Raw genomic sequence first — 25,850 nt, forward strand, 5'->3', positions numbered from 1 at the left:
GCGGAACCAGATCCCATGTATGAGTCTGATAAAGAGATACAAGTTCCTCAGCCATAGCGGTCTGCCAAAGGGGATCAGAAATGGCCTCTTTATAGGATGTTGGCTCAGAGAGACGATGTACATTAGCAATAAAAGAGGCAAAAGCCGGTGAGTAAGAGGAATAGACAAAGTCAGGAAGCTTTGTGGACTTCTTAATACGATAAGGTCTCGATGGAGGGGGGGTCTTGATGATTTGTAGGCAGAGGATCAACGATAGGTGTTGGATCAGCCACATGTGGTGGATCAGCAGCAAGTGGTGGATCAGTGACATGTGGTGGATCATCAATGTCAATGCTAAATGGATCAATATTACAGAGCTCCTCTCGGGTTGCATCATGTGACTGAACAGGAATGCTATAGAATGGAATATGCTCCAAAAAAGTGACATTGCGAGATACATACAGTTTCTGATTTGAAGGATCATAGCACCGATAACCTTTCTGACCAATATCATATCCCAAAAAAACACAAAGAGCTGATTTTGAAGACAACTTATCTCTCTCTACATGAGGCTTCAAGACAAAACATGTACACCCAAACACTCGTAATGAAGAATAATCTGGGAGTTGTCCAAACAACATTTCATAAGGAGACTTCCCCGAAGTGTACGCAGTAGGAATGCGATTAATAACATAAGTAGCGGTATGAACAGCTTCTCCCCAAAACATATTGGGAACTTGAGCAGAGAGTAGTAAGGATCTAGCAGTTTCTAGGAGATGTCGATGTTTTCTTTCTGCAACACCATTCTGCTAAGGAGTGTCTGTACAAGATGATTGATGTATAGTGCCATCAGATGCCAATAATTGTTTAAAATCATTGGAGGTAAATTCTCCTCCCAGATCACACCGAAAACATTTTATGACAGCAGAGTGTTGAGTCTTGACAATAGCTCTGAATTCACTATATATGGTGAAAAAGTCAGACCTGCGCTTCATAAAATAAACCCACGTATAATGAGTGTAATCATCAATGAATGAAACATAATAGTTAGCTCCTGACTTGGAGGTTATCGGAGAGGGACCCCACACATCAGAATGCACAATATCAAAGGGAGCAACAGAACGAGTGACACTTTTATTAAACGGTAAAGCAGAAAATTTTCCCAGTTTACAACCACAACAATCAGAAATATCATCAAATTTCAAAGAGCCTAACACACCAGTGGAAACCAAAAACTGTAAACGAGACGCTGAAACATGTCCCAAACGAGAATGCCAAAGATAAAAAGGAGACGATGAAGGGTTTAAACAAAAAGACGACAAATCGACACTAGATGCAGCAACATCAGCAACATGTAGCTGCTCCAAGACATAAAGCTCCCCAAGTCTACGGCCTATCCCAATCACCCTCCGAGACCGAATGTCCTATACACAGCAGAATGAATCAGAAAAGAAGACCCAACAACCAGATTTACACAACTGACTGACCGATACAAGATTCAAAGCAAGTGTAGGAATGTAATACACATCTGTTAAAGATATATAAGGAGTGACAATAGAACCAACACCCTCTACTGACATGGGTGTAGCACTAGTAGACATAACAGAGACAGGTGTACGAGAAGATAATGAAGCAAAAGATGAAAAATGTGGTGACATGTGATGAGATGCACCAGAATCCAATATCCACAAGGATGAAGGAATACCTGACGTGTTGGATGAAGACAGACCTGAATGAGACATGACAGTTGGATTGGTAGCTAAGCACTGTCTGAACTGCTCAACAATCTGTGGATCCAAGGCTGATGGTGGTGTGAAATCTGTTTCATTCTCAACTGAAGGTGTAGCAGCAGCGTACTGTGCTGGCATAAAATATGAAAAAGAGGGACGTGACTGTCCAGAAGACTTGTTCTGCTATGAAGACTGAGAGTATGCTGGTGATCTTGTTTGTTGTTGCTGTTGATTTCCCTTGCTTGTCAGTAAAGGACAATTTGCCTTCCAATGGTTTTTCTTCTTACAGAAAGCACACTCATCAAATGCAACTCTGGGACGATTTTAGTTTGAAGATTGGGGTCGTTGTGAAACAACAAAGACAGCGGGAGTGGCTGTCTTGGGAGCTTTGTCAGCAGGGGACTTGATACGAGTTCCTTCAGCAGTCAACTCGTGAACAACCGAATCAATAGTGGGAAGAGGTGTACGATGCAAGATTGATCCACACAGACCTTCGAAATCTGAACGTAATGCCATCAAGAACTGAACCAAGCGTTGTTCTTCCCTTCTATCAATATAAGGCTTAGAAGCCTTCAACACATCAGGTTCTGTAAGAGCTAACTGATCCCACAAATCCGACATAGCTGCATAAAATTCTTGAACACTAAGATTGTTCTGTTGGAGGGCTCGAATATCAAACTCTAACTGATACTGCTTTGCAAAGTTAGATTGAGTATACAACCTAGCCAAGTGATCCCAAACCTCCTTTGTCGTGTCATACTTCGCCAACCGAGTACCAATAGACTGGATGACAGAATTATTAATCCAAGTAATGATCTTGGAGTTATCAGTCTCCCATGAATCCAGTAAGGTTTCATAATTAGCGGCCTTCTCGTCTGTTGGTTTCTTCTTGTCACCTGTAACAATCCCCCACATAATCTTGCCCCGCAAGAAATTTTTCATAACATAACTCCAATAGGCATAGTTTTTGCCATCAAGTTGAATACTAATGGACTGAAGAGAATCATCTCTTGGGGCCATATTTCAATACCAGCCAAATAGTAAATATGAGTAGTAGCAAAAAATGATCAAGATCTCGAAATCAACAAAGCTAGACGAAAACGAAACCCTCAAAACCGACAAACGAACAAATCAAACCAAACCAAATACAGAAACGAGCAAAAAAGGCATACCCCAAAATTGCAAATGGTGACAACGAACAGTATACGTGAATAGTGTCGATGAATAGTAACCGTGAACAGTACTCGTTGGTGAACAGTGTCGATGAACAGTAATAAGTGAACAGTAACTCCGATGAACAGTAACCGCGCGATGAACAGTAATCGATGAACAGTAATCGTCGATGAACAGTGATGGACAGTAACTCCGATGAACAGTAATCACCGATGAACAGTGTCGATGAACAGTAACCGCGCCCCCAAAAAAATGAAAAACTACAGATAATCAACCGAGCTCTGATACCATGAAAACTAACAAATGAAATACATATAACGGCTAGGGTTTCATATTATTATCAAAGAGAAGTACAAATACAATGAAAAGGAAAGACATAATATATAGACAAGCTAATTAGGGTTTCCTAGCGAAAAGGCCCAATCATAAAACCCAATACAAAATAAAGCCCAAAATATTATTAGGTTAACAATTGGCTCGTTCATGGGTCGATGTAACTGAAGAGTCAATCAACATTAGCATCGATACGCCTACTTTCTGGAGAAAAGTCACCGGAAGATCCAACCGCGAAGCTAGTAAACCTCGAAGTAAAGATCAACTCTTCTCCAAATGGAGAAATGCAAACTCGGTTATAGTACAGTCTTTCTTAAGATGATGCATGAAGTAGTGAGTAGTGAAAATGAAAATATTTTTTTTGTCAATGCTCTTGAGATTTTCTGTGAAGAAACTAACAAACATTTTCGGTTTGTTGAGTTTTAGCAAGTTGTGAATGAACTTGTATTGTGTTTTATTTTAATTTGAAGTTTGTTTTAATGTTTAACATGTTTTAGTTTCTAGTGTCTTGTGTGCTTTTAATTTTAAGTTTGTTGCCTTTTAATTTCAAATGTATTTGTTTTTGGTTATTTAATGAACATTTTAGTTTTATATTAGTTTTTATATAAATATATATATATATATATATATATATATATATATATATATATATATATATATATATATATATTTTGAATGATGCATGGCAAAAATAGCAACCCACCACTCCTAAATGACAAGATGTTGAAGAAATGTGACAAAAATTAGGCGACACCTATTTTACAACATTTTTGACGTGGCTAACGTGACATCTCTTGCTATAGCCTTATCTACCATAATCTACCATAATAAATAAGAATGATTTTGCCACATGTCCTTCTCTCATTCAATTTGCCACATGTCATTTTGTCATAATTTAGAGATATATTTATTTTCCACTTGTCATTTATTTCATTTTCCATTTCTAATATATTATTAATTAGTTTCCATAAATTAAACCTACCATAATGATATTAATTTCAAATTTTAAATTTTAAATTTCAATTTCAATTTCAAATAAATTTATAGTTTAAACCTTTGTGTTTAATATTTTGTTATAATTAACTTGTTTAGTATATGGGTCTGATAACTAAACAATAATTTTAATTTATTTATTTTTTACATGTTTTTTTTCTCATAATTTTTATTTATTTCAAATTTCGAATTCAAATAAACTTCTCATTTAATCATTTCTATTTAACATTTTGTTTTAATCAACCCGTATAATATACGGATTTCACAACTAGTTGTTAATCAATAAACAAAAAACACTTTAATGTTAACTCAAAGTGCTTAATATTTGCCAAAATATTTAATACTATCTTTTATTGAAGATTGATCTGAAACAAATAAAAATAAAACATCAACAAACCAACACGTATGTCTTATGCGAATGTCATGACCTTTCCCAATATAAGAAAAAAAGGTAGGCCATTGTCTATTTGTTTTATTTAGACAAATGAAAGCTAATTAACTACTTGTTAGCTGTCAATTGTTATGCAATAATTTTTTAAACTTTAATTAGATAAAGTTACATAAACGGTCCTATGTTTCACAAAAATTTACTACTAAATTCTTAACTTTTTATGAGGATAAACAACGTAATTTCATTTTTTGCATAATTAGTCATTGACCAATATAAAATGTATATTTTACCGTGTTTAATATATATTTTCTTATTTATTTATTTATTTATTTTCGGTTTGTATATGACCATCTTAGATCATTTTCATTTCCTCAAAAAAAAAAAAAAAAAAAAAAAATAATTTCATTCTTATAACTTATATAGATTATAAATACACAACTTATATTAATTAACTTTTAACAAATATATATTCTATTTTTTTTTCTTTACAACAATATATGTTTTCTTATTTTTTATTCCAAAAATATATTCATAGTATATTTTATTTATAAATTACATAGATCGTCAAACACAGGACTTATATTAATAAGCTTTTAACACATAATTACACACACATACACACACACACACACACACACACACACACATATATATATATATATATATATATATATATATATATATATATATATTACAACAATATATATTATTGTATTTGTAGGATATATTTTAATTATAAGCTTTTATAACATATGTTACAATATTTCAAAATTTTAATATGTAGTTAATTTTATATATGAATTTGATCTATAAATATTAAACTTTATATTTATGATTATTAATATATTTTAATGTATTTTAAATTATAACTAAAAAACAAAAAACAAAAAATTATAAAATAAAAAAGGATGGACTATAATCAACAACCGAAACTTTAACTCTATTCTTTGAGAAGTGTACTCCGTATTTGGATTAATACTATTCATTTATCCAAGAATGAGGTAGGTGTCACAGAAATAAAGGCAAAATTGACATTTGTGGGTGAGTTTGAGTTGCTTTAACTTGTATCTTAATATTAAAATAATAGGGCCAACATAACATACACTTATATCTACCCTTCGTGTAACATTCAGATTCTTGGAGATATTTAATTTTAATGTATTTGGATTTTTGGAGTGACCAGTCGCGGTGATGGCATCCCATGATGTGACAATGCTAAAAGTTTCGCGGATCATTTGTTGATCCCCACGACGTGGTGACCTGCTGACGTGATAACCCTAATTTTTTTGGGTATTTAAAGGAAAGTGGGGAGGTTAGTGTTGCCTATCTTCAATCTCCATCACTCTCAAGCCTAGAAGCCAAACCCTAACCCACCTTGAAGCTTTTGAGCTCATTTTCAAGCATTCTTAGGGATTTTGAAGGAAGTAGAAGAAGATTGAGTGCAAGAATCAAGCAAGAAACACTCTCCAATCTATGGAATTAGGGATGAGAATCGTAACCGGCCCAGGAACCGAACCAGACCGCCGATTCTATTGGTTCCGGTTCCTACCGGTTATTATCGTGTCTTCAATGTTGGAACCGGTCCTCGATAAATAACAACATACAGTTCCGGTTTTTGCCGGTTCTACCGGTTCCCAGTTCCAAAAATCCACAAGAACATCATCCCGGTCCCGACCCGATCGATTCTATCCGGTACTGGTTCCCCGATCCAAATGCTCATCCCTATCTAGAATCATATTAATGGACCATTTGTAAGGATCCTTAATCTAGTGTTTCATCTTTTCTCTATGGATCTAGAGTTATCTTGCATGATTAAACTCTTTGGAGTCCCACGGACTCTATACTTTGTAGATTTGAGAAATGGTTGTAGTTTGGGATCCTTGCATGAGTTTAGGTCTCTTTTCTACTTTTTTGACTTAGATTTTATAGAGGACATGCATGGGGCATGCATGTCCATACAATTTACATTTTTAGGGATCAATAGGACCCCTAGATGCTTTCTGGAAAGTTTGGACAAAAGGCTTTACGGATTAGGGACCTTGGAAGATTTCTTCCTTCAGACGCTTTCCCACGATGTGACAGTAGGGTGTCATGACATGGCAATGGGGTTTTCTACAACTATTTTGAGACTATCTCTGCCACGACGTGATGCTTTGGACCAAGGCGTGGCTATGGATTTTGGTACGTATCTGGGTTATCAGATACCAGGTTTAGATCCGGTTGAACCCATCAGCCACGATGTAGTCAAAGGATGGCCATGACATGGAGGTCAACTGAGATTGACTTTGAATTTGACTTTGATGTGGACTTTGACTTTTGACCTGCGTTAACTTTTGGTCAACCCCTAGTTTTGGAAGGAAAGCTAAGGGTGTAACTTGTATGGCTGTATAGGTGGTTTATAACATCTATATTCGTAGTAGTAGGAACCATAGTGGTTGATCATTGTTTGTTAGGTGTGTCTCTTCCTTGTACCTAAGGGTCGAAGGCACCGATGCCGACCTATTGGATTATGTTTGTAGGATGATAGTTGTCTTTGTGCCACTTGCTGATATGCTTGTATGTGCTTGTTATCTTTGTGACTCTTGCTGATATGATTGTATGATTAGCTATAGGGGATGAAATAGACCCAATACCGGTTGAAAGATACCGAAGGGGGTAAAATAGACTGAGTACTCGTTGAAAGATATCGAAGGGGGTGAAACAGACCCAATACCGGTTGAAAGATACCGAATGGGGTGAAATAGACATAGTTTTAGTTTTGAGCTGTTATGTATGTTTGGTATGGGGTATTTTGGGGGAAACTCATTAAGCTTTGTGCTTACTGTTTTGGTCAAAAAATGATCAAATGTAGTTTGACCAAATTCGTATGAGAGGTTGTGGTGTTAGTGCAATGTAAGTATAGAATAATGATCAAAGTGAGACAAGTGAGTTATAAGGAAAGCCCTTGATCCTTTATAGGATCTCTGTCATAAAACCTTGGGAGGTGATCAGACAATGCAAGACATCACATATGAGAAGCTCCCTTTCGGTGGAAAGATAATGGTTATGGGAGGTGACTTTAGATAAGTGTTATCGGTCGTGAGACGTGGCACTCGAGCACAAATTGTGGACTGTAGCTTACGAATGTCACCTATATGTGCTTCAGTTAAAAGGCTTCGATTAAATATCAACATGGGAGCGGTAAATGACCCATGGTTTTCTGATTTTTATTACGAGTCGGTGATGGAAAGGAGTAAACATTGGACGAGTCCTTTATTCGTATACCTGATAACATGTCCATGTTCCATACACTGATAAAACTAATTCAGTGGACACTCTGATTGATGCACTATTTCCTTCTTTGCAATCCAACGGCACCGATTCAAAATTTATCATTTCGAGGGCGATATTGTCAACTAAAAGTGAAAGTGTTGATGAGATTAATAATAAGTTGATCGAACGGTTATCTGGAGAGCAAAAAGTTTACTACAGTTTTGATGAAGCGGAAGATGACAAAAATAACTTATATCCGATGGAATATTTGAACTCGCTAAATGTTAGTGGTGTGTCCCCTCATTATCTTCGGTTAAAAACTGGGTGTCCAGTAATACTTTTGCGAAATATCGATCTGTAACATCCCTGAAATTCAGAAGTATAGTTGAAGGGCTAAAGTGTAAATTAAGGCGGGGACTCGACGAGTAGGTCTTCCGACTCGCCGAGTCGGAGCGGGATTGGTCGCGGGATTAAGTGACCAACTCACCGAGTCGGTAGCTGGGACTCGACGAGTTGGTGCTAAAGAGAGGAAACCCTAATACCGGGGGTTGTGCCCTATATAAAGAACATAACACCTCTTCCCCAGCCTCTTTACCTTCCCTTTGAGTTCCAGAAACCCTAGATTCGTGTATGCTTTCCTTTGTGAGAGATTAGAGCCTTGGAGGAGGAAATCTTGGAGGGAAATTGAAGAGCAAGTAGATTGGAACAAGGGGCTTTACATAGATTTAGCTTACTCTTCAGTTGGAGCTTTCATTTGAGGTAATAACCTATTGTTTGAGCTTTTGTGCATCTAGATTTATCATTTGTAGGGTTTTGGGGGGCATGAATGAGGTCCATCTCGAGTTTGGTGTGAGATCTGAGGTTGCTACCTCAGATATAGGCTTGTAATGACCCAAGGAGCCATAAAGTCTATGTTCAAGAGATGTAGGTGAATTTTTTTTCTCCCAAACCTTATCCCAAGAGTGTTTTATGCTTAGATCTCTTTGGATTCACGTAAAGGTTGCCACTTTATGTGATGGATGGGTTGTAAGGGAGTGGATCTATGGTTTGGAGCCCCTGCATGGCTTGGGAAGCCACTGTATGGATTAAGAGCTAGAGGTACTCGGCGAGTCACATGGGTGAACTCGGCGAGTTGGATGAAGATGGGCAGGAACTCGATGAGTTGGAATAAAAACTCGGCGAGTATGTTGAATGTTGCCTTGGACTCGAAGAGTTTGGTCGTGGAGTCCTAACCTTTTTGGGTTGAGCTGTGAATCGGTGAGTCGAAGGACGACTCGGTGAGTTGAGTGGGAAAGGACTCAGAGTTTGTTGGACTCGACGAGTCTTGGGGCGACTCGGCGAGTTGAGTCGTGGATTGGGAGTTCTGAGTATAGGGACTCGATGAGTCAGCGGGTTGACTCGGCGACTAGAGTCAGTCAGGAAGGTTGACTTTGACTGAGGACTTTGACTTTGACCAAGAGTTGACCAGTTGACTTCCAGGGGCATTTTGGTAATTGTTGGCATTTATTTTGAGTTCAGTGTTTTGGTGTTGGCTAGTGGTGGAGATCGTGTCAGTGGTCGGAGCAGCTTGGTCTTATCTTTTAAGTCGGCAGTTGCAGGTGAGTTATCCTCACTATATCAACAGGGTCTACGGCACCAAGACCGACCCTTTATCAGAGTGTAATCCGGGTATCGTTGTTATGTAATTGCTTTGTTATGTTTGCATCCTGGTAGTTAGGATGGTATATGTTAGAGACCTGGTTAAGGTCGATGCCCTGGTATATAGGATGATGCTATGCTAGTGACCAGTTAGGTCGGTATCCTGGTTAGAATGATGTTATGTGATCTGCTAGATCGGTTTGATTGGATGTGAATTGTTATATGATTGTATGTTTATGTGCACATGGATGTTGGACTGGGGTTGGGTTGAGGCGGGTCCTGCTTTGTGCTGTAGGCCAACATACCCAGGGCGGAATTGTTATCCCGAAGGCCCAACGAGCAGTCCGGATAGGTTGTAGGCTCCAAGAGGGCGGACTAGACGTGCCGAGGCTCGGAGAGTGGACCAGGCCGATTGAAGGCCCGGTGCGGGCGGACCAGTCATACTGTAGACTCAGAGAGTGGACCAGGTGTATTGAAGGTCCGGTGTGGGCGGACCAATCACACTGTAGACTCGATGTATATGGCTAGACTCGGAGGGTGGATCAGGTGGACTGAAGGCCCGGTACGGCGGACCAGTCACACAGTAGACCCGAAGTGCATGGCTGTTCTGTGTCTGTTATGATATGACATGTTATGTGTATGGTATGTGGTTGGTATTTTGGGGGTATCTCACTAAGCTTTCGGGCTTACAGTTGTGGTTTAAATGTTTCAGGTACTTCAGGAGACCGTGACAAGGCAAAGGCGTGATCGTACCGCTCCTCATGTTTATGTTTTATGATATGGTTCTGGGAATACTCTGATAATAATTGTATTGAAAACATTTTGTAATAACTTAATGAAATTGGGTTGTTTTTTGAAAAGTTTAAATTGGTTGGAATTTTTAGAGTGTTACACGATCCTTCAAATGGGTTATGTAATGACACCAGATTGATATGTCGAGCTTTCCAACAAAATTTCATGGATGCAGAGATAGCTGTTGGTCAACATGCTGGAAAAAGAGTGTTTTTACCAAGAATTCCTCTATATCCGTCTGACGATGAGATGTTCCCATTCAAACTAAAGAGAAAACAGTTTCCAATTCAGCTTAGTTTCTCTATGACAATCAATAAAGCTCAAGGACAAACAATTCCAAATATAGGTGTTTATCTACCAGAATTGGTATTCTCACATGACTAACTTTATGTGGCGTTGTCTAGAGGAATATCACGTGTCAATACCAAGGTATTAGTAAAGCCGGAAAAATGTTTGATAATGATGGAATCTACACATCAAACATTGTGTACAAAGAAGTTTTATGTGATTAACAAGGTACAATCAACAACTTATTACTTTACAATTTCTTCAAATATGTATCTTAGATGCTCATTTGATGTTTAATGCAGAGCTAGCAGATGAAGCAATATGATTGCAGATTGGTGTAGTTTATATATTGAACATGTTATAAATGTAAAAAACTACATGATTGCAAATTGTTGTTATTTACATATTGTAAAATCAAGTATGAACTATTAGATGAAATTCTAAATGTAGACTTAACTTCTGTCGTATTATATGACTATGCACCTAGCAAGAAACTATCCGTTGAAATGAATTATTCGACCCAAAAGGCCACAATGAATAACTCACGTCTAAAGGAAACTAATTATCACATTAAAACTATCTTTCGAAAGAAACTCTTTGCCGCCCAGCGCTTAATGCGGGTAAATGGCTAGTATATATATATATATATATATATATATATATATATATATATATATATATATGGGAAAATAAAAAAGAAAATAACATTGTTCCTCAAAGTAATATGTCAAAAAAATTAGAAAAGTAAAGAGAATTTGTCATACTCTTAACATTAGTGTTAGTGATACAACATATATTTGTTAAAATTGTTAGTGATACAACATATATTTGTTAAAATCATGGATTGTTATTCGAATGTTTTCATTGCATTTTGACTCTTAATAACTTTTCATTTAACGGTGGAATTTGTATAGAGAAGTTTTAACAAAATTAGAGTTGCTAAAGAGTTCTTAAGGCCGTCAACGCCATAAAAATGTTAAATAGTCTGTCAATTTAATGTGTGGAAAAGGATATGTTTGACCATACCGATAGTGATACTATTCTTACTAATTTACATTTCTAAAAGGCTAAAGAAGTGTTTTTTTTACATAAACTAATGTGCATTATATTGTATCAACAGCTCTAAACTCATAAATCACATACATTATAATCTTTGAAATTAACTTATATTTTAATCCTATCAAATTTAAGGTGCACAATCATTTAAATGGTCCCTATAGTTTACAAAATAAACCAAATGTAGTCCATATGTATTTTTTTACTACGATAGTACATATGGTTTAAAAAACTTGCAAAATTAGTTCTTTTGACTCACACCATTATTAAAGTTGTGTAAAATGCACGTTAAATGACTAATTTGCCAATTTTCTTGTTTTATAGTTGTATCAAATGACCATTTAAGTGGGGCTATGAAATCAACACTTCTACAATCAACCATCATCGGTCATCAAACCTGTCTATCTTTTTTAGAGATTAAAGAATGCAAGATGAAGCATGATTTGATACAAATGCATGCCAAACTCATCAACATAGGATGCATCTGGTACTACTTGACTCCTTTGTGCTTCTCTGCTTCTATGCTCTTTCAAAACCACCTTACCGAGACATTAAATAATTCATCCTATGTTCGATCAAATGAATCCAATTAATTGATTATCCTAGAACACTTTCATCATAACTCTTTTTGATAGAAACCATCCATCGAAACCGTTCGTTATGTTTAGCAAAGTAGTAAAAATGACAAGAAGTTTGTAAAATACAATAAGTTTATATTTCCATTTGTTGATGACTTATTAGGAATTAGGGTCCAAGATAAAGTGTAGCGTTATATGAATATGTTCTTTTGAGAAAAGTGAATGAATCATATTTATAAAAATTAAGCATCAGCAAAATATGGTTTTGTAAGGAGATGGTGTTGGAATGGGGAGGGGTAACTGTCTGTCATCGAAAAATATAGGAATTTGGTGGTCGTTGGAGAAGGTTTGGCTAACAGTGGTTGCATTCTGTTACGTTGTTAGTCATTATAAAAGTTTGTGGATTGCGATGGTGTTGGATATCAAAAAACACTAGTCATTGGATAAGCTCATGGGTTAAGAAATGATAGGTATGTCAAGAAGTGGGGCCCTATAAAATCCATAATTTTGAGGTTAGAAGTTTTAACCTTAAAGGAAATTATCTATAAAATATTAAAATTTAAAATTATATTAAATAAAAATCTTTGAGTTAAAATTTCAAAGTTAGTTACATTAGAACAATTAGATTAAAATTAATTATTTAATTAGGTAATAATTTGAGGCTGAAAGCTTTAAAATAGAAAATTTAGGAATGAAACTTAAGTAGATATATTTAATTAAAATATATACTTGTAAGAATTTTTATCATTTAAAGTATACATATAATTTTGCATTAGAAATTCATAATTAGGTTTTATTGAAAATTTGAATATTGAAGGATTAATATTGCCAATATAGGAACCGAGGCTTAACTTGGTCAACTAGATTTTGGACTTAAACTGTTAAAGTATTAATATGTTATGGTTAAGTTAGTAGTTTTAAATATTGTTGTTAGTTAGAAGCCATATAGGGGTCAAATTTGGGAAACACTAAAGTATAGGAACTATGGAAACAAAAATTAATTTTGAGAGATAAGCATGGAGAATCAATTTTGAGAGTGCAATGGTAAATTTTGAAGTAAAATTGAACATTTAGTTGTGTTTTAGGACAATTCCACTATGAATAAGCTTCTAAGGTAGTAAATTTCATCATTCAATTGCCATATAAGCTTCTAGGTCCATGTTTTCATCTCATAATTGTATTATTTGATAAGTTGTGGTTTATATTGATGATTTGCATAGAATTCCTTGATTCCATTACAAATCTAGAAGAGTTCATACCAAAGTAAGTTTGAGCTTATAAGCTTCTATTGAAGTTTTTCAATCTATAAATTCATGATCTATTAGTCTAGTAGAATTCATTTTTATTATTGAAATAGTTTATTGATATGATTATAGGTTTATTAATACAAAGTCAAATTTATGGTGATGAAACCTCTGATCAAACTAATGGTAGATTATTGATGTTTTAATGGAGTTTTTAAGAAAAAAAAAACAATTAGATCACTATCAAATTCATTATATTTCATTTTTTTTATGATTTATCAGGTTAAATTATGTTTATGAGTTAAGTAATTCTATCTTTATTGCAAAGCACGAATGAAAACCAAATTTTTTCTTCATATATAGAGTTTTTAAATTCTAATGGAAGATAATGATGAACATCCTTTACGTTATGGATTAACAATGTTGATCATGTTAACCATGATTTAATTAAGTGTTTAATCAAAGCATTAGAGTCTAATTAATCATCCTATGTGATTAGAACTAGAATAGGAAATGCTAAAATCATATTCGATGAGCTAAATGGTCATTTTCATGTTTTTTGCTCTATGTATGCAAAACCACGGGTCGTGTTTTTCATGCCTAAAAAAGAACATGTTCTTATTCTGTCAAAATTAACAGTATTTTATATTTTGACCTTAGGGATATGGCTGGTTATATGGTTGCTTCCATACGATCACATTTTTCATGTTTATGAGTCTTGAGAGGTTATCCAATATTAGAAAATCTAATTAGCATATTAAAAAACTAGTTAGTGTAAATTATAAGGTTGATTATGGTCATGTAGGTGTTCAATATCCTTCCTATAGGCTAAAAAAATTCATTTACGAGATAGCTTACAATAAAGGCGAGTTCATTACCAATAACACATGCCCCCTAATATGATAACACTTGATTTCTTTTTGTGATTTATCTACGAATGTGAGTACTTTATGTTTAATACTATGTGTCAAACGTTTTGCATTCACGAAACGAGTTTTGTAAAACGGGGACACTTGTTTTTTTGGAAACGTGTTTTGATTATAATAATATACATCCACTTTATGTTGTATTTGATACCAGTATGTTTTCTGGACACTTTGAGACTTGGGATCACTATCCATTTGAAAATCATTGATGCTTGTGAGTTGTGATTGACATTCTAGATAGTCATGGCCGAGGTTGCTTATATCGACCTTGTTTGTAAAACATTTCCCCCACACACTTCATGGACTTTATGGGTATCATCTTTCCATGCTATTATTATATATGTCTAAAAAGAATAAGAAAACCTGTAATATGTTTTGGAAATCATGAAAAAATACACATAATAAGACTTCCTTGAAAATATGGTCGCGATACACTATCTAGTACCTAAAGCATGTAAGAAATTATACAAAACCGGATACGAAAAATGGACAAAGACATACTTTTCCAGGGTATGTTATAATATAAGGACATCTAATGTTGTTGATTTATTGAACCAAACATGCATGAAAAAACCCAATTGTTGTGGCAGTTGATTTTTTTTCAAAGCACATTACAAGAGTAATAATTTAAATGCCGAAAACGAAAGGCAAATATAGAACATATACACATGAGTCATTTGATTTACTTGTATGAATATAATACATTTTCCATCACATGCATCAAAACTCAAAGGGCATCTCAACAAATAGGCATATGATAAATAAAAGATGAGAATTACGTGTTCATCAACGTGGACTTATTTTCATATAGTGAACCGTTTGTTTGGAGTACGTGACCATAATAACAACATTATAGCGGATACAAACCTAAATAAATGTTCTTGTATAAAGTGACATTGCTCCGACATACATTGTAGTCACTTCGTAACAACTTCTTTAAGCATAAATTAGATTGAATGTTGTATTTGTATGGATGTGCTTAACTGTCGATGTATATCAAAAGGCATATGAGGAGATAGTCAACCATGTTCCATATCCTCTTAATGGGAGGTATGATCATTTAACCACCATTGATGGACAAACGTCAATGCGATCGACCGTGTAATTATGCTCGTATACCATCGTAAGAAGAGAAGCCAAAATTTAAAACATGTAACCAATGCCACAAAAAGTGGTATACTCGTCTAAACTTTCAGTCTCCTAACATCCGATATGTCGAAGCCTAATTATTCAAGTCAGACTTTAGGTAGCTTTATGTAGCGAAACATTAAGTTATCATCATATATTTTATTTAAATAACTAAAATGATATATACAATACTAATTTGTAGTTTGTCTTCAATATAAATAAAAATATGTTTACTATAAATACACCAAACATGTAAACATGCTATATAATGAAACCTAGATCATTAGGATTAATGGTAACTGAGACATGTTACATAATGACTAACTATTACATGTCCTATGTTTATGAGGCCGATAATGCGATATGTAAGTTACACATGACCTCATAAATATTTAAAGCAGAAAATGAAGTCTAGGATAATGCTATGAAATATCAGCTATATTGCGTTGCGCTTCTAAGGTCGACACTTCAATTTCTAATGACAGTGGTGACGAAGGTGAAAGATCACATTGTTGTGATTTAATGTCGTTCAAGATGAACTTTAATGAACACAACCTATTAGAAAATGGTTAAATCGAAAATGTATGCTCAAGCTCGTGCTCTCAACAATATTAATTCATTTAACAATGATGGTACTTTGATTTTTTTGGGATGAAGGAGATGAAGTAGTCAATTCTTAAGAACAAATGCATACATTTTATTTTTGTTGGTTTGCGAGCTTTTTAAAGAACAATATCAACAAATGATTCGTTCAACAACTCACACACAATATAAAAAATCTAAATATTTACGAATGATAAATTATAAATCACATAATATGTTTCGTTTTGAACAATATACACTTCGGACATTTCTTTTTGATCAAACATAATGCGAACTTTGTAATCAACAATACAACACTCATTGTTATACAATTTATTTCAACAAACAACATGTTTGGTGTGTAATTTGTTTAAGAGAATACTAAAATTAGGTCCTCAATTTAAAGGGAGTGTTTTACGACTTGAACTATGAGAATTCGTGGTAACTATTTTGCGAATACGATGTTCGTCTTGTTGTATTTTCAAAATTAATAAGTGTGAGAAATGTGAAGAAACTCATAAATAATTATTTTAAATAAGATGCAAGATAATTAGGGTTAAGAAAAGCTAAACATAAATTTCTCATATAATTTAACAAAAACAAGCCCTCACGCCAAAAGACAGAGCAACATCAATTCCAAAACCAACACCAAACAAGAAAAAACTTCCTCACAATCCCCTTTCTTCTCCCCTTTCTCTCACACACACACTGAGATAAAAGTTCTTCCTCCACACGGCGCAATCAAAGAGGCTTCCCGGTGGTTTTCTCATTCTCCATCTCCCCTACACTCACCCATACACAAACACACAGTACATACAATACATACATGCTCTCCCTTTCCGTCTCTCTCCTTCCTTCTTGACAACCCAATTGAGGGACTCTTCGCTTTCTTCCTTCATTACATAGACGAATTACCTCATATAATCTAATCGCACTGACATACCCAAGGGAAAAAATAGAACAGCGGCGGCGACTTAGGGTTTTTTTTGGGTCTTCTTTTGATTCAACGGTTAAGGGTTAGTCTAATTTTTGACATTTCTTCGCCAATATTACGAATTTAGAATACCCTTTCCTTGATTATATCGGTTGTGTATCGGACGAACAGAACCTAGGGTTTCGATTTGTTTTCCCTGTTTGTGCCGCTTCAAATTTTAGGGTTTGATTCTTCTATGTAATGGGCTTGAAGTATTCATCAAGAAGGGATATATTTTGTGTTTCTTGATGATATAAGACGGTTCTGTTTTGTGTAGTGCTGATTGAACTTATTTATAAGATGAGGGTCTTGTAAGTTCGTTCAGCCTTGAAATATGAATACCTTTTAAACACTAGAAACGGTTGTTGATCTCTGTTCTGGATTACAATCCAAATTACAGTAAATACCAAGGGTAGAAGCGGTAACACGAGCCCTACCTAACTGTGTACAGCATAGTTTTTGATTCTTTTATCTGATAAAGTGGTGCTCTTGAAAGAGTCAGAACCTTAGTCTAGGATTTGCAGCTTTGTTTTTTTCACACGGGCTTCCATAGCTGGTCTTGACTCCTAAAGTGGACGAAGATACACATAAACTTTGTTGGAGGGTGTGGATTTCATTACTCAGATGCACATTTGTCCATTGTTATTCTGTTCTTATGATGTTCAGTACTAGCTATGGAAAGAAGTGAGCCAACATTTGTGCCCGAATGGTTAAAAAGTAGTGGAAGCTTAAACACAACATCCCATCAGTTTCAGTCATCTTCTTTACACTCAGGTAAATCTTTTCAACATCTATCAAGAATCTATGTTATTCACCATAAGACCATACTTTTTTTTTTTTTTTTTTTCTGTTTTTCTTACCTATCTAACTATCTTCTTTTCTAGACGAACAAGGTGCATCAAAGGCCACAAGAAACAAATCATTTGTTAACATCAATGATAACGATTTAGGTCGCCCTTCTGTTTCAGAAAAGACAACTTCCTCATACTTCAGGCGAACTTCTAGCAATGGGTCATCTCATCTAAGATCTTACAGCAGTTTTGGGAGGAACAACCGTGACAGGGATTGGGATAAGGACATAATACATGATAAAGAAAAGTCAGATAATAGCCATAGGCATCGTGATTATTCTGATCCTTTGAGTAATATCTTACCAAGTAGGTTTGAAAAAGAAGGGTTAAGACGTTCACATTCAAGTGTATCTTCAAAGCGTGAGTCATGGCCCAGAAAGGTAATATCTGACAAGAATAATCACAACAATGGAAGGTCTGTTGGCATTGGTAATGTGAAGATTTCTTTTGAGAGGGATTTTCCATCACTTGGGGCTGAAGAGAAACAGATAGATGGGGAAATTGGGAGGGTTCCTTCTCCAGGGTTGACTACTGCTATTCAGAGTTTGCCGATTGGTAACACGGCGGTGATTGGCGGTGATGGGTGGACATCAGCCCTGGCTGAAGTGCCTGTGATAGTTGGGAGCAATGGAAGCAACACCTCTGTTCAATCAACTGCAATTCCTACAACTACAAGCATGACAGCTGGTCGCAATATGGCTGAAACTTTGGCTCAGGGTCCTCCTCGTGCTCAGACTGCTCCTCAGGTATAAAAGACATGAATGCCCTTCTCATCCTCATTATTGAAAACTTGTCTACTTCTGTGTAACAAATGCAATCATAGTATGTATCATATACTTATTACATGTTGTTGTGTTTATTGTAGTTGTCTGTTGGAACTCAAAGACTGGAAGAGCTTGCTGTTAAGCAATCAAGACAGTTGATTCCCATGACTCCTTCATTGCCTAAAGCCTTGGTAAGAAATTTATTTTGAAATCTTCTGTTGATTATTGGTGCTTGATTAGAAGTTGTAGATAAGCTAAATTTGAATCTGTTAGTAGGTTTAAATTCACCTTTGTTCTATATTCTAGCTTTTGTTTATTGTTCTTTCGAATTGCTTGAGTGCATTTTGATTATTGTTTAACATTTTCATTAAATGGTTTGTATTATTTATCATTTTGAAATTCTGGTGTAATGCTTATTAGTGCATTAGGAAACTATATGCATTATATTGAGGACACTTGCTAAAAGATATTAAATGTTCACTCATACTCTTAATAGTTTAGTATAGGGTAAATTGCTTGTAACATCTATTAATTTTTATGTTTTTTCATTTGTCCTCAATCAGCATGTTTGAATAGTTAAGTACTCTTGAATGACAAAAGATAGTTGATTGCAGTTGCTATCTGAAGCTATTTATCCTTTAATATATATGGCATTACATTAAAATCAATAAGTAATCTGATCTTATTATGGTATGCATTCAAACATCTGGATATTGTTATTTCAAACATGTCATCATTATTTTTCTGCATGTGAAACCTATGAATGCTCTATAAAGGGATTTGCATATTTCTCATTAGAACTTCTCATAATTATCACTGAAAATTCGACACAAACTTAATATTTTCATCATGCTACTGTTACCTGATGATGACTATTATATATTCGTAATGCTCCTTAACTTCTTTTCTTATCTATTCATAGTTTGTCTATTTTTTTTAATTGTCATTTTAGGGATCAAACTCTTCAGATAAAACAAAGCCAAAAGTTGCACAAGTACAGCTTCAGAATTCTCACCTTATCAACCATACACACTCTCCAAGATCTGCTTCCACTAAATTTGACATTTCAAAAACATCCACTGTGGGAAAACTACACGTGCTTAAGCCATCACGTGAAAGAAACGGTGTCACTCCAATTCCAAAAGACAACCTGAGTCCAACAGGTGGTGGTGGTGGTGGTAAATTACCAAATAGCCCTCTTGCTGTACCCTCGGTTGTTGGACCTGCTCCTCTATTGAGAAACAACAATCCAGTGGTTTCTGCTGTTGAGCGCAAGCTTGGTGTAGCTTCTACACTGGAGAAGAGACCTTCGTCTCAAGCTCAGAGCCGAAATGACTTTTTTAACCTTATGAGGAAGAAATCAATGACCAACAGTAATGCCCCTGTTACCTCTGATACTATTGATAAGGTTGGTGTAAGTGAGGATGGACATGAACATGAACATGATCCAGTGGTGGAGGGGTCTAGTGGGGCCCATGAACCTAAGGTTGATTTGGGTTGCAATGGGGATATGAATGAGAGATCTACTGACAATGGAAAGAATAATAATTCAAGCTCTGATGCCATTCTTTACTCAGAGGAAGAAGAAGCAAGATTCCTACGTTCATTGGGTTGGGAAGACACCACTGAGGAGGAGGAAGGACTTACAGAAGAGGAGATAAGTTCTTTTTATCGTGATGTAAGTAAGGTAAAAAGTAAATTCTTAAACATAAATATATAAAAAGTTGAATTGATCCTATTATAATATATGTATGCCATATTCTGAATGAAATTCTTGTTGTTTTGTGTGAAGTATTTGAATTTGCAGGCAGCTTCGAAGATCTTGAAAGGGACACAGACAAAGTTACTGATGCCACTCCACACACAAATGGGAAAGAATGGTGATATTTCATCCGACTCAAAGCTGGAATCTTGAATTTGCTTTTACTGGAAGTGAAGAAGGTCTTGTTTTTGTTTTTTATTATTTTTCTGTTTTCTTCTTTTGATAAACGTGGGAATGGAAAGTAAAAAGTAGTAAGAGAGATGAGAGAGGAATGGATTTGGAAGTTTTGAAATCCTTGCAGAGTCGAAGAGGGGAATGAGTGAATAGGAGGAATAAGTACATATATGGTTTTGTGCTGTCAACTGTGTTTCTTTAAGCTGTCTGAACCCCTCTGGACTTGTGTGGGATCTTTCTGATAAAAAAAATGAGAATAGGAAAAAATAGCTGCTTATTGTCTTTTTCTTTTTTCTTTGAGAAGGGTCAATTAATCAAAAAATAGCGTATGGTTTATTATTTATTTTTGAAAAAGAAAAAAAAGCAAGAAGTTTACTTTTATGTGCATCCCTTGCCCATTTTGTTCTTATTTTGTGTTATTTGATTGCCATGAACTTGGAGCGGTGAAATCCATGTATGGTCACCATGAGCCATTTGTGGTGATTGGTGATAGGGTGGCAGCTCGCCACATTTGCAATGTGGTCACCATTACAATTGATACAATAAATCATTTTCTTTTTCTCTGATTCTTTCAACCTTTTAATTAGTTAAAAAACATTTTTTTTATTTAAATAATCAATAAAATATAAGGAATGTAGTGATATGTAGTAGTGTGCATATTGGGCTCATGTGTTAGTAGTGTGGTGATAAGGTGTAGTGATTTGATACTCCATCATATTTGTATTAATGATTTGTATTAGTGATGGGTATATTAGATGATCTAATGATATAGAAACCTCGAAAAACCATAAATTAGTCAAAAAGTCAAAACATAATTCTAGGTCTTTTAACAAGCCTTTTTCAAAATATGAAAATAACTCTTTTTGCTTTTATCCACTAACAAAGGAGAAACGTCAAATCCCACCTCGAAATGTTGAGAGGAAAGTTGAACATCATGGACATAGACAAGAATGGAAAAAAAATCCCTTCATGACTCCCACATGCATACTCTTAATAAAAATGTTTCCCACGTTACCTTGGGTTTCAAACTAGTTTGGATGCCCAAACTAACTAACTGATCATGTATGCTATGTGCAAGGAGGACCATGAAGAAGAATGATTAATTGATAGTTCTTATTCCTTGCACATGATTGGGAGGTTAGAATACCTACGTGACTTCAGGTCGATCAGTGGTGGCGGACACGTCACCTTCGGGAACAATGCAAACGACATAATCGGGGGTATGGAGTGTTGACTACGGGTAGCTTCTCAATTCAATGAGTTGCTTACGTAAATGGTCTTAAACACAACTTCATCACTGTTGGTCAATTGTGCAAAGTTGGTCATCGGGTAGAGTTCGACAATGAGTATTGCTATATCATGACGAGTGACAAAAACAAATGCTTTATCAAATCCAAAGCCAAAGGGACAACGTATCACTAGATGTCTCCTTGATCATCGACAAACCTCAACTTTGTTTCTTGTTAAAAGCAGTATCTGAGTGACCTGCTTATGGCATCGAAAGCTAACACATCTCAATTTCAGATGCATCAACAACTTGGTGACTGAAGAGTTAGTTAGAGGGAAGTCGTCCATTGATAATTGATTCTTCAATTGCTGAGCCTTTAGAGCTTCTTCATATAGACCTGTCCACTCCTTCAACTGTAGCCGGTCTTCACCATAAGAAATACATTTTGGTTATAGTTTATGATTTCACTCCATTCACTTGGGTCTTTTTCCTAAGACTCAAATCGGACACACCGCAGATCTTGATCAACTTCATCAAAGAAATAGAGCTTCAGATCAAACTTCCCATAAGAAGAATAAAAAGTGATAATAGCATAGAGTTTACTAATCAAATCTTAAATAGCTTTTCGGTATCAAAAGGGATCAACCATAACTTCTCGGCACTATACACACCGTAGTAGAATGGAGTGGTGGAGAGGAGGAATAGAACGTTGGTTGAAGTTGCAAGATCCATGCTCAACCTTGCCAACTTACCTCTCTATTTTAGGCTGAAGCAGTAAGAACTACTTGTTTTGTCCAAAATCAAAGTATCATATGCAAACGCCTCAACAAGACGCCATATAAAGGTCTAAACAATCGAAAACCCAATGTACGTTTCTTTCACATTTTTGGCTGCAGGTTTTTTGTGGTCAACAACAAAGATCATCTCAACAAATTTGCACCGAAGTCTCATGAATGTATCTTCTTGGGTTACTCAACAAACAAGGTTGCATACAGAGTTCTTATAAGACGAATAAGACTAACAGTCGAAAGCTTCGATGTCAAATTCGATGACTATTATGTACGCAACACATCTCCCCTTTCAAAAACAAAGTTCGCCCTAGAGAGTGATATCCCACCATCCTCGGGTTCATTAAACATAATTGAAGTCAACTATGATGACCTCTTCGATCCCACAGAGACTGCACATCTTTCAGAGATATTGGTGTCTCCGGTAGCACAAGAACAACATGCAGAAGTATCTGGACCTACCCTTTCTAATGAAACTTCGTTCAATACTTCCAACTCGCCGGTTGAGGGGGAAAGTTAAAATCCTTTGGAAGTCACAACCATCGACTTCCAGTACTTGAAGATGCTACTCCGGTACCTATTCCCAACATAATCAATCAATCAATCAATCGTTTCAAAAGATTCTGACGACGAAGAAATTGAAAACATTGATACCACAATAGATCCAAGGATAATCAATCACTTGTCGGTCCAGGGGGAACACCCATTGTTGGTTCAGGGGGAACCATCATCAGTTCAGGGGGAACTCCCATCTTCAGTCTAGGGGGAACCTCCATCACCAACTACAAAACCAATCCTAACAGTCCAAGACTCATATGTGGGTTTCTCTCAAACCGAGGGGGAACGACATCCTTCAAACAAACCCGAAGAATCCTCTGATGTAGAAGATATTCCCTCAAGTGCAGCCACAGACCACTAACAATCTCATCGACACATGTGGGCGAAAGATCGCCACTTAGGCCAGATCAACAGGAATCCATCTGAAGGTATTCAAACTCATTCCTCTACAGACTTAACTAATCATTGTCATTATGCAGCTTTCCTGTCTTCGGTCAAACCCAGAACCACAAAATAAGCTCTCATGGATCCTGATTGGATATTAGCAATACAAGAAGAATTAGTTGAGTTCACAAGAAATCAAGTCTGGAAGCTAGTACCGAAGCCTAAAGGCCACACTGTAGTTGAAACCAAATGGGTTTACAAGAATAAGTTACATGAATCTGGTGTAGTGATTCGCACCAACGCAAGATTGGTTGCAAAAGGGTACAGTCAACGAGAGGGTGTTGACTATGATGATACATATGTACCTGTTGCAAGGATGTAAGCTATACATATTTTTATAGCGTATGCAACATACAAGAGTATCAAGGTCCATCAAATGGATGTAAAGATTGCTTTCCTTAATGGTGAACTGAAAGAGGAAGTGTATCTGCAACAACCTCCAGACTTTGAAAGCTCAAAATTTCCCAACCACTATTACAAGCTGAAGAAAGCAGTCTATGGGTTAAAGCAGACACCTAGAGCTTGGTATGAGACTACTTTAGAGTTTCTTGTCAACTTAGGGTACAAAAGAGGTGTAATAGATCACACCCTATTTAGATGAGTAAATGATAAACACTTTATGCTCGTTCAAATCTATGTGGATGATATCATCTTTGGCTTAACGAATCAAGGGATGGTGGATGATTTTGCAAAGCTCACCACAAGCAAGTTTCAGATGATCATGAATAGAGAGATTAATTTCTATCAAGGTTTTCAGGTCAAACAGATCTCTCAAGGGATGTTTATCTTTTAGGAAAAATGCACCACTAAGCTGTTGAAAACATTTGCGATGGATAATTGCTCCTCGGCAAAGGTCTCTATAACCTTCGGGTATAGAATCTCAGCTGACCCTACCAGAGGATCAATTGATCATAAGATATACCGAGGAATGATTAGATCATTGATGTACCTCACTGCAAGCCGACCAGATATTGTGTTTGCCACAGGTTTATGTGCAAGATACAAGAACGATCCCAAATTCTCACAATTGAACGCAGTCAGGTAGATCTTTGGGTATCTCAAAGGGAGTAAGGCCTTGAGTCTCTGGTACCCTTCGGGGAACGACTTCAATCTGCAGGCATTCACTGATGCAGATTAAAAAGGTTGCACACTTGATCAAAAGAGCACTTCAGGAAGATGTCAGTTTTTGGTTGGAAGATTAGTTAGTTGGTCCTCAAGAAAACAAAACTGTGTCTCACTCTCAACCATAGAAGCTGAATATGTGGCCGTAGCCAGTTTTTGCTCTTAGGTTCTCTGGATGAAGTCGCAACTTTTGGACTACGGGTACAGGATGTTGTGGGTGCCAATCTATTGTGATTCAGAGAGTGTGATATCTATTTCCCACAATCATATTCACCACTCAAAGACGAAACACATAGAGCTATGGTATCACTTCATTAAAGATCATATCCTCAAAGGTAACATTAAACTCATCATTGTTCCAAGTCATGAGGAAATAGTTGATGTTTTCACCAAGGCACTCGACTGCACAAAACATAATGGATTTTTGGAAATGTTAGGGATGATTGTCACACCCCCAAACCAAGGATGGCAGAAACGTCTGGAGGTGGCGGACTTCATGTATAGTATCATAACAACGAGTATAGTAGTGACCAAAGCAAATACAACCATCATAAATATAATTGAAAAAGCTACACCGTAGTATGAGTTTACATGTTTCAAAATCAATTACACTATGATGACAAAATGAAATATTTGACGTCTTAACGTTCCATCCTCAAAAGCTGTTGATTTCCTGATTCACTGATTTCCTGAGAATACAAGTAGTTTCGAAAAAGTGTCAACAATTAAGTTGGTGAGTTCATAAGCTTTTGGATGTAGAGTTTGAAAACCTTTGTTTGTAAATGTAATGTATACTTCAATAAAAATCCAATGTTTTCCTTATAAAATGTTATGTAGCCTTAAATCCCAAGACCGAATGTATGTGTGTGTTTTGTACTTGTAACGTGTTTGTAATTGTAATGTATACCCGAGAAAAATTCAATATTTTCCTTATAAAAAGTTATGTAGTCTTAAATCCCAAGACCAAATGTATTTGTGTGTTTTGTACTTGTAACGTGTTTGTAATTGTAATGTATACCCAAGAAAAATCCAATATTTTCCTTATAAAAAGTTATGTAGTCTTAAATCCCAAGACCGAATGTATGTGTGTGTTTTGTACTTGT

General features: G+C 35.9%; 1 protein-coding gene across 2 annotated transcripts; it reads left to right on the top strand.

Annotated features, from left to right (window-relative positions):
- The first annotated feature begins 16,690 nt into the window (after nt 1-16,690).
- LOC111878307 (uncharacterized) lies at nt 16,691-20,891 on the top strand. Of its 2 annotated transcripts, none has more exons than XM_023874816.3 (5): nt 16,691-17,830; nt 17,941-18,653; nt 18,773-18,862; nt 19,624-20,349; nt 20,464-20,891. In XM_023874816.3, exons 1-5 carry the CDS (start codon nt 17,731-17,733, stop codon nt 20,584-20,586), a joined length of 1,752 nt encoding a protein of 583 aa, XP_023730584.2. In that variant the 5' UTR covers nt 16,691-17,730; the 3' UTR covers nt 20,587-20,891. The 2 variants fall into 2 exon arrangements, with proteins under 2 accessions (XP_023730584.2, XP_023730583.2); XM_023874815.3 differs by having other exon boundaries at nt 16,693-17,830; nt 19,624-20,358.
- The last annotated feature ends 4,959 nt before the right edge of the window (nt 20,892-25,850 follow it).

The sequence above is a fragment of the Lactuca sativa genome, chromosome 5, assembly GCF_002870075.4.
Source record: "Lactuca sativa cultivar Salinas chromosome 5, Lsat_Salinas_v11, whole genome shotgun sequence".
In the NCBI taxonomy this organism is placed as follows: Eukaryota; Viridiplantae; Streptophyta; class Magnoliopsida; order Asterales; family Asteraceae; genus Lactuca; species Lactuca sativa.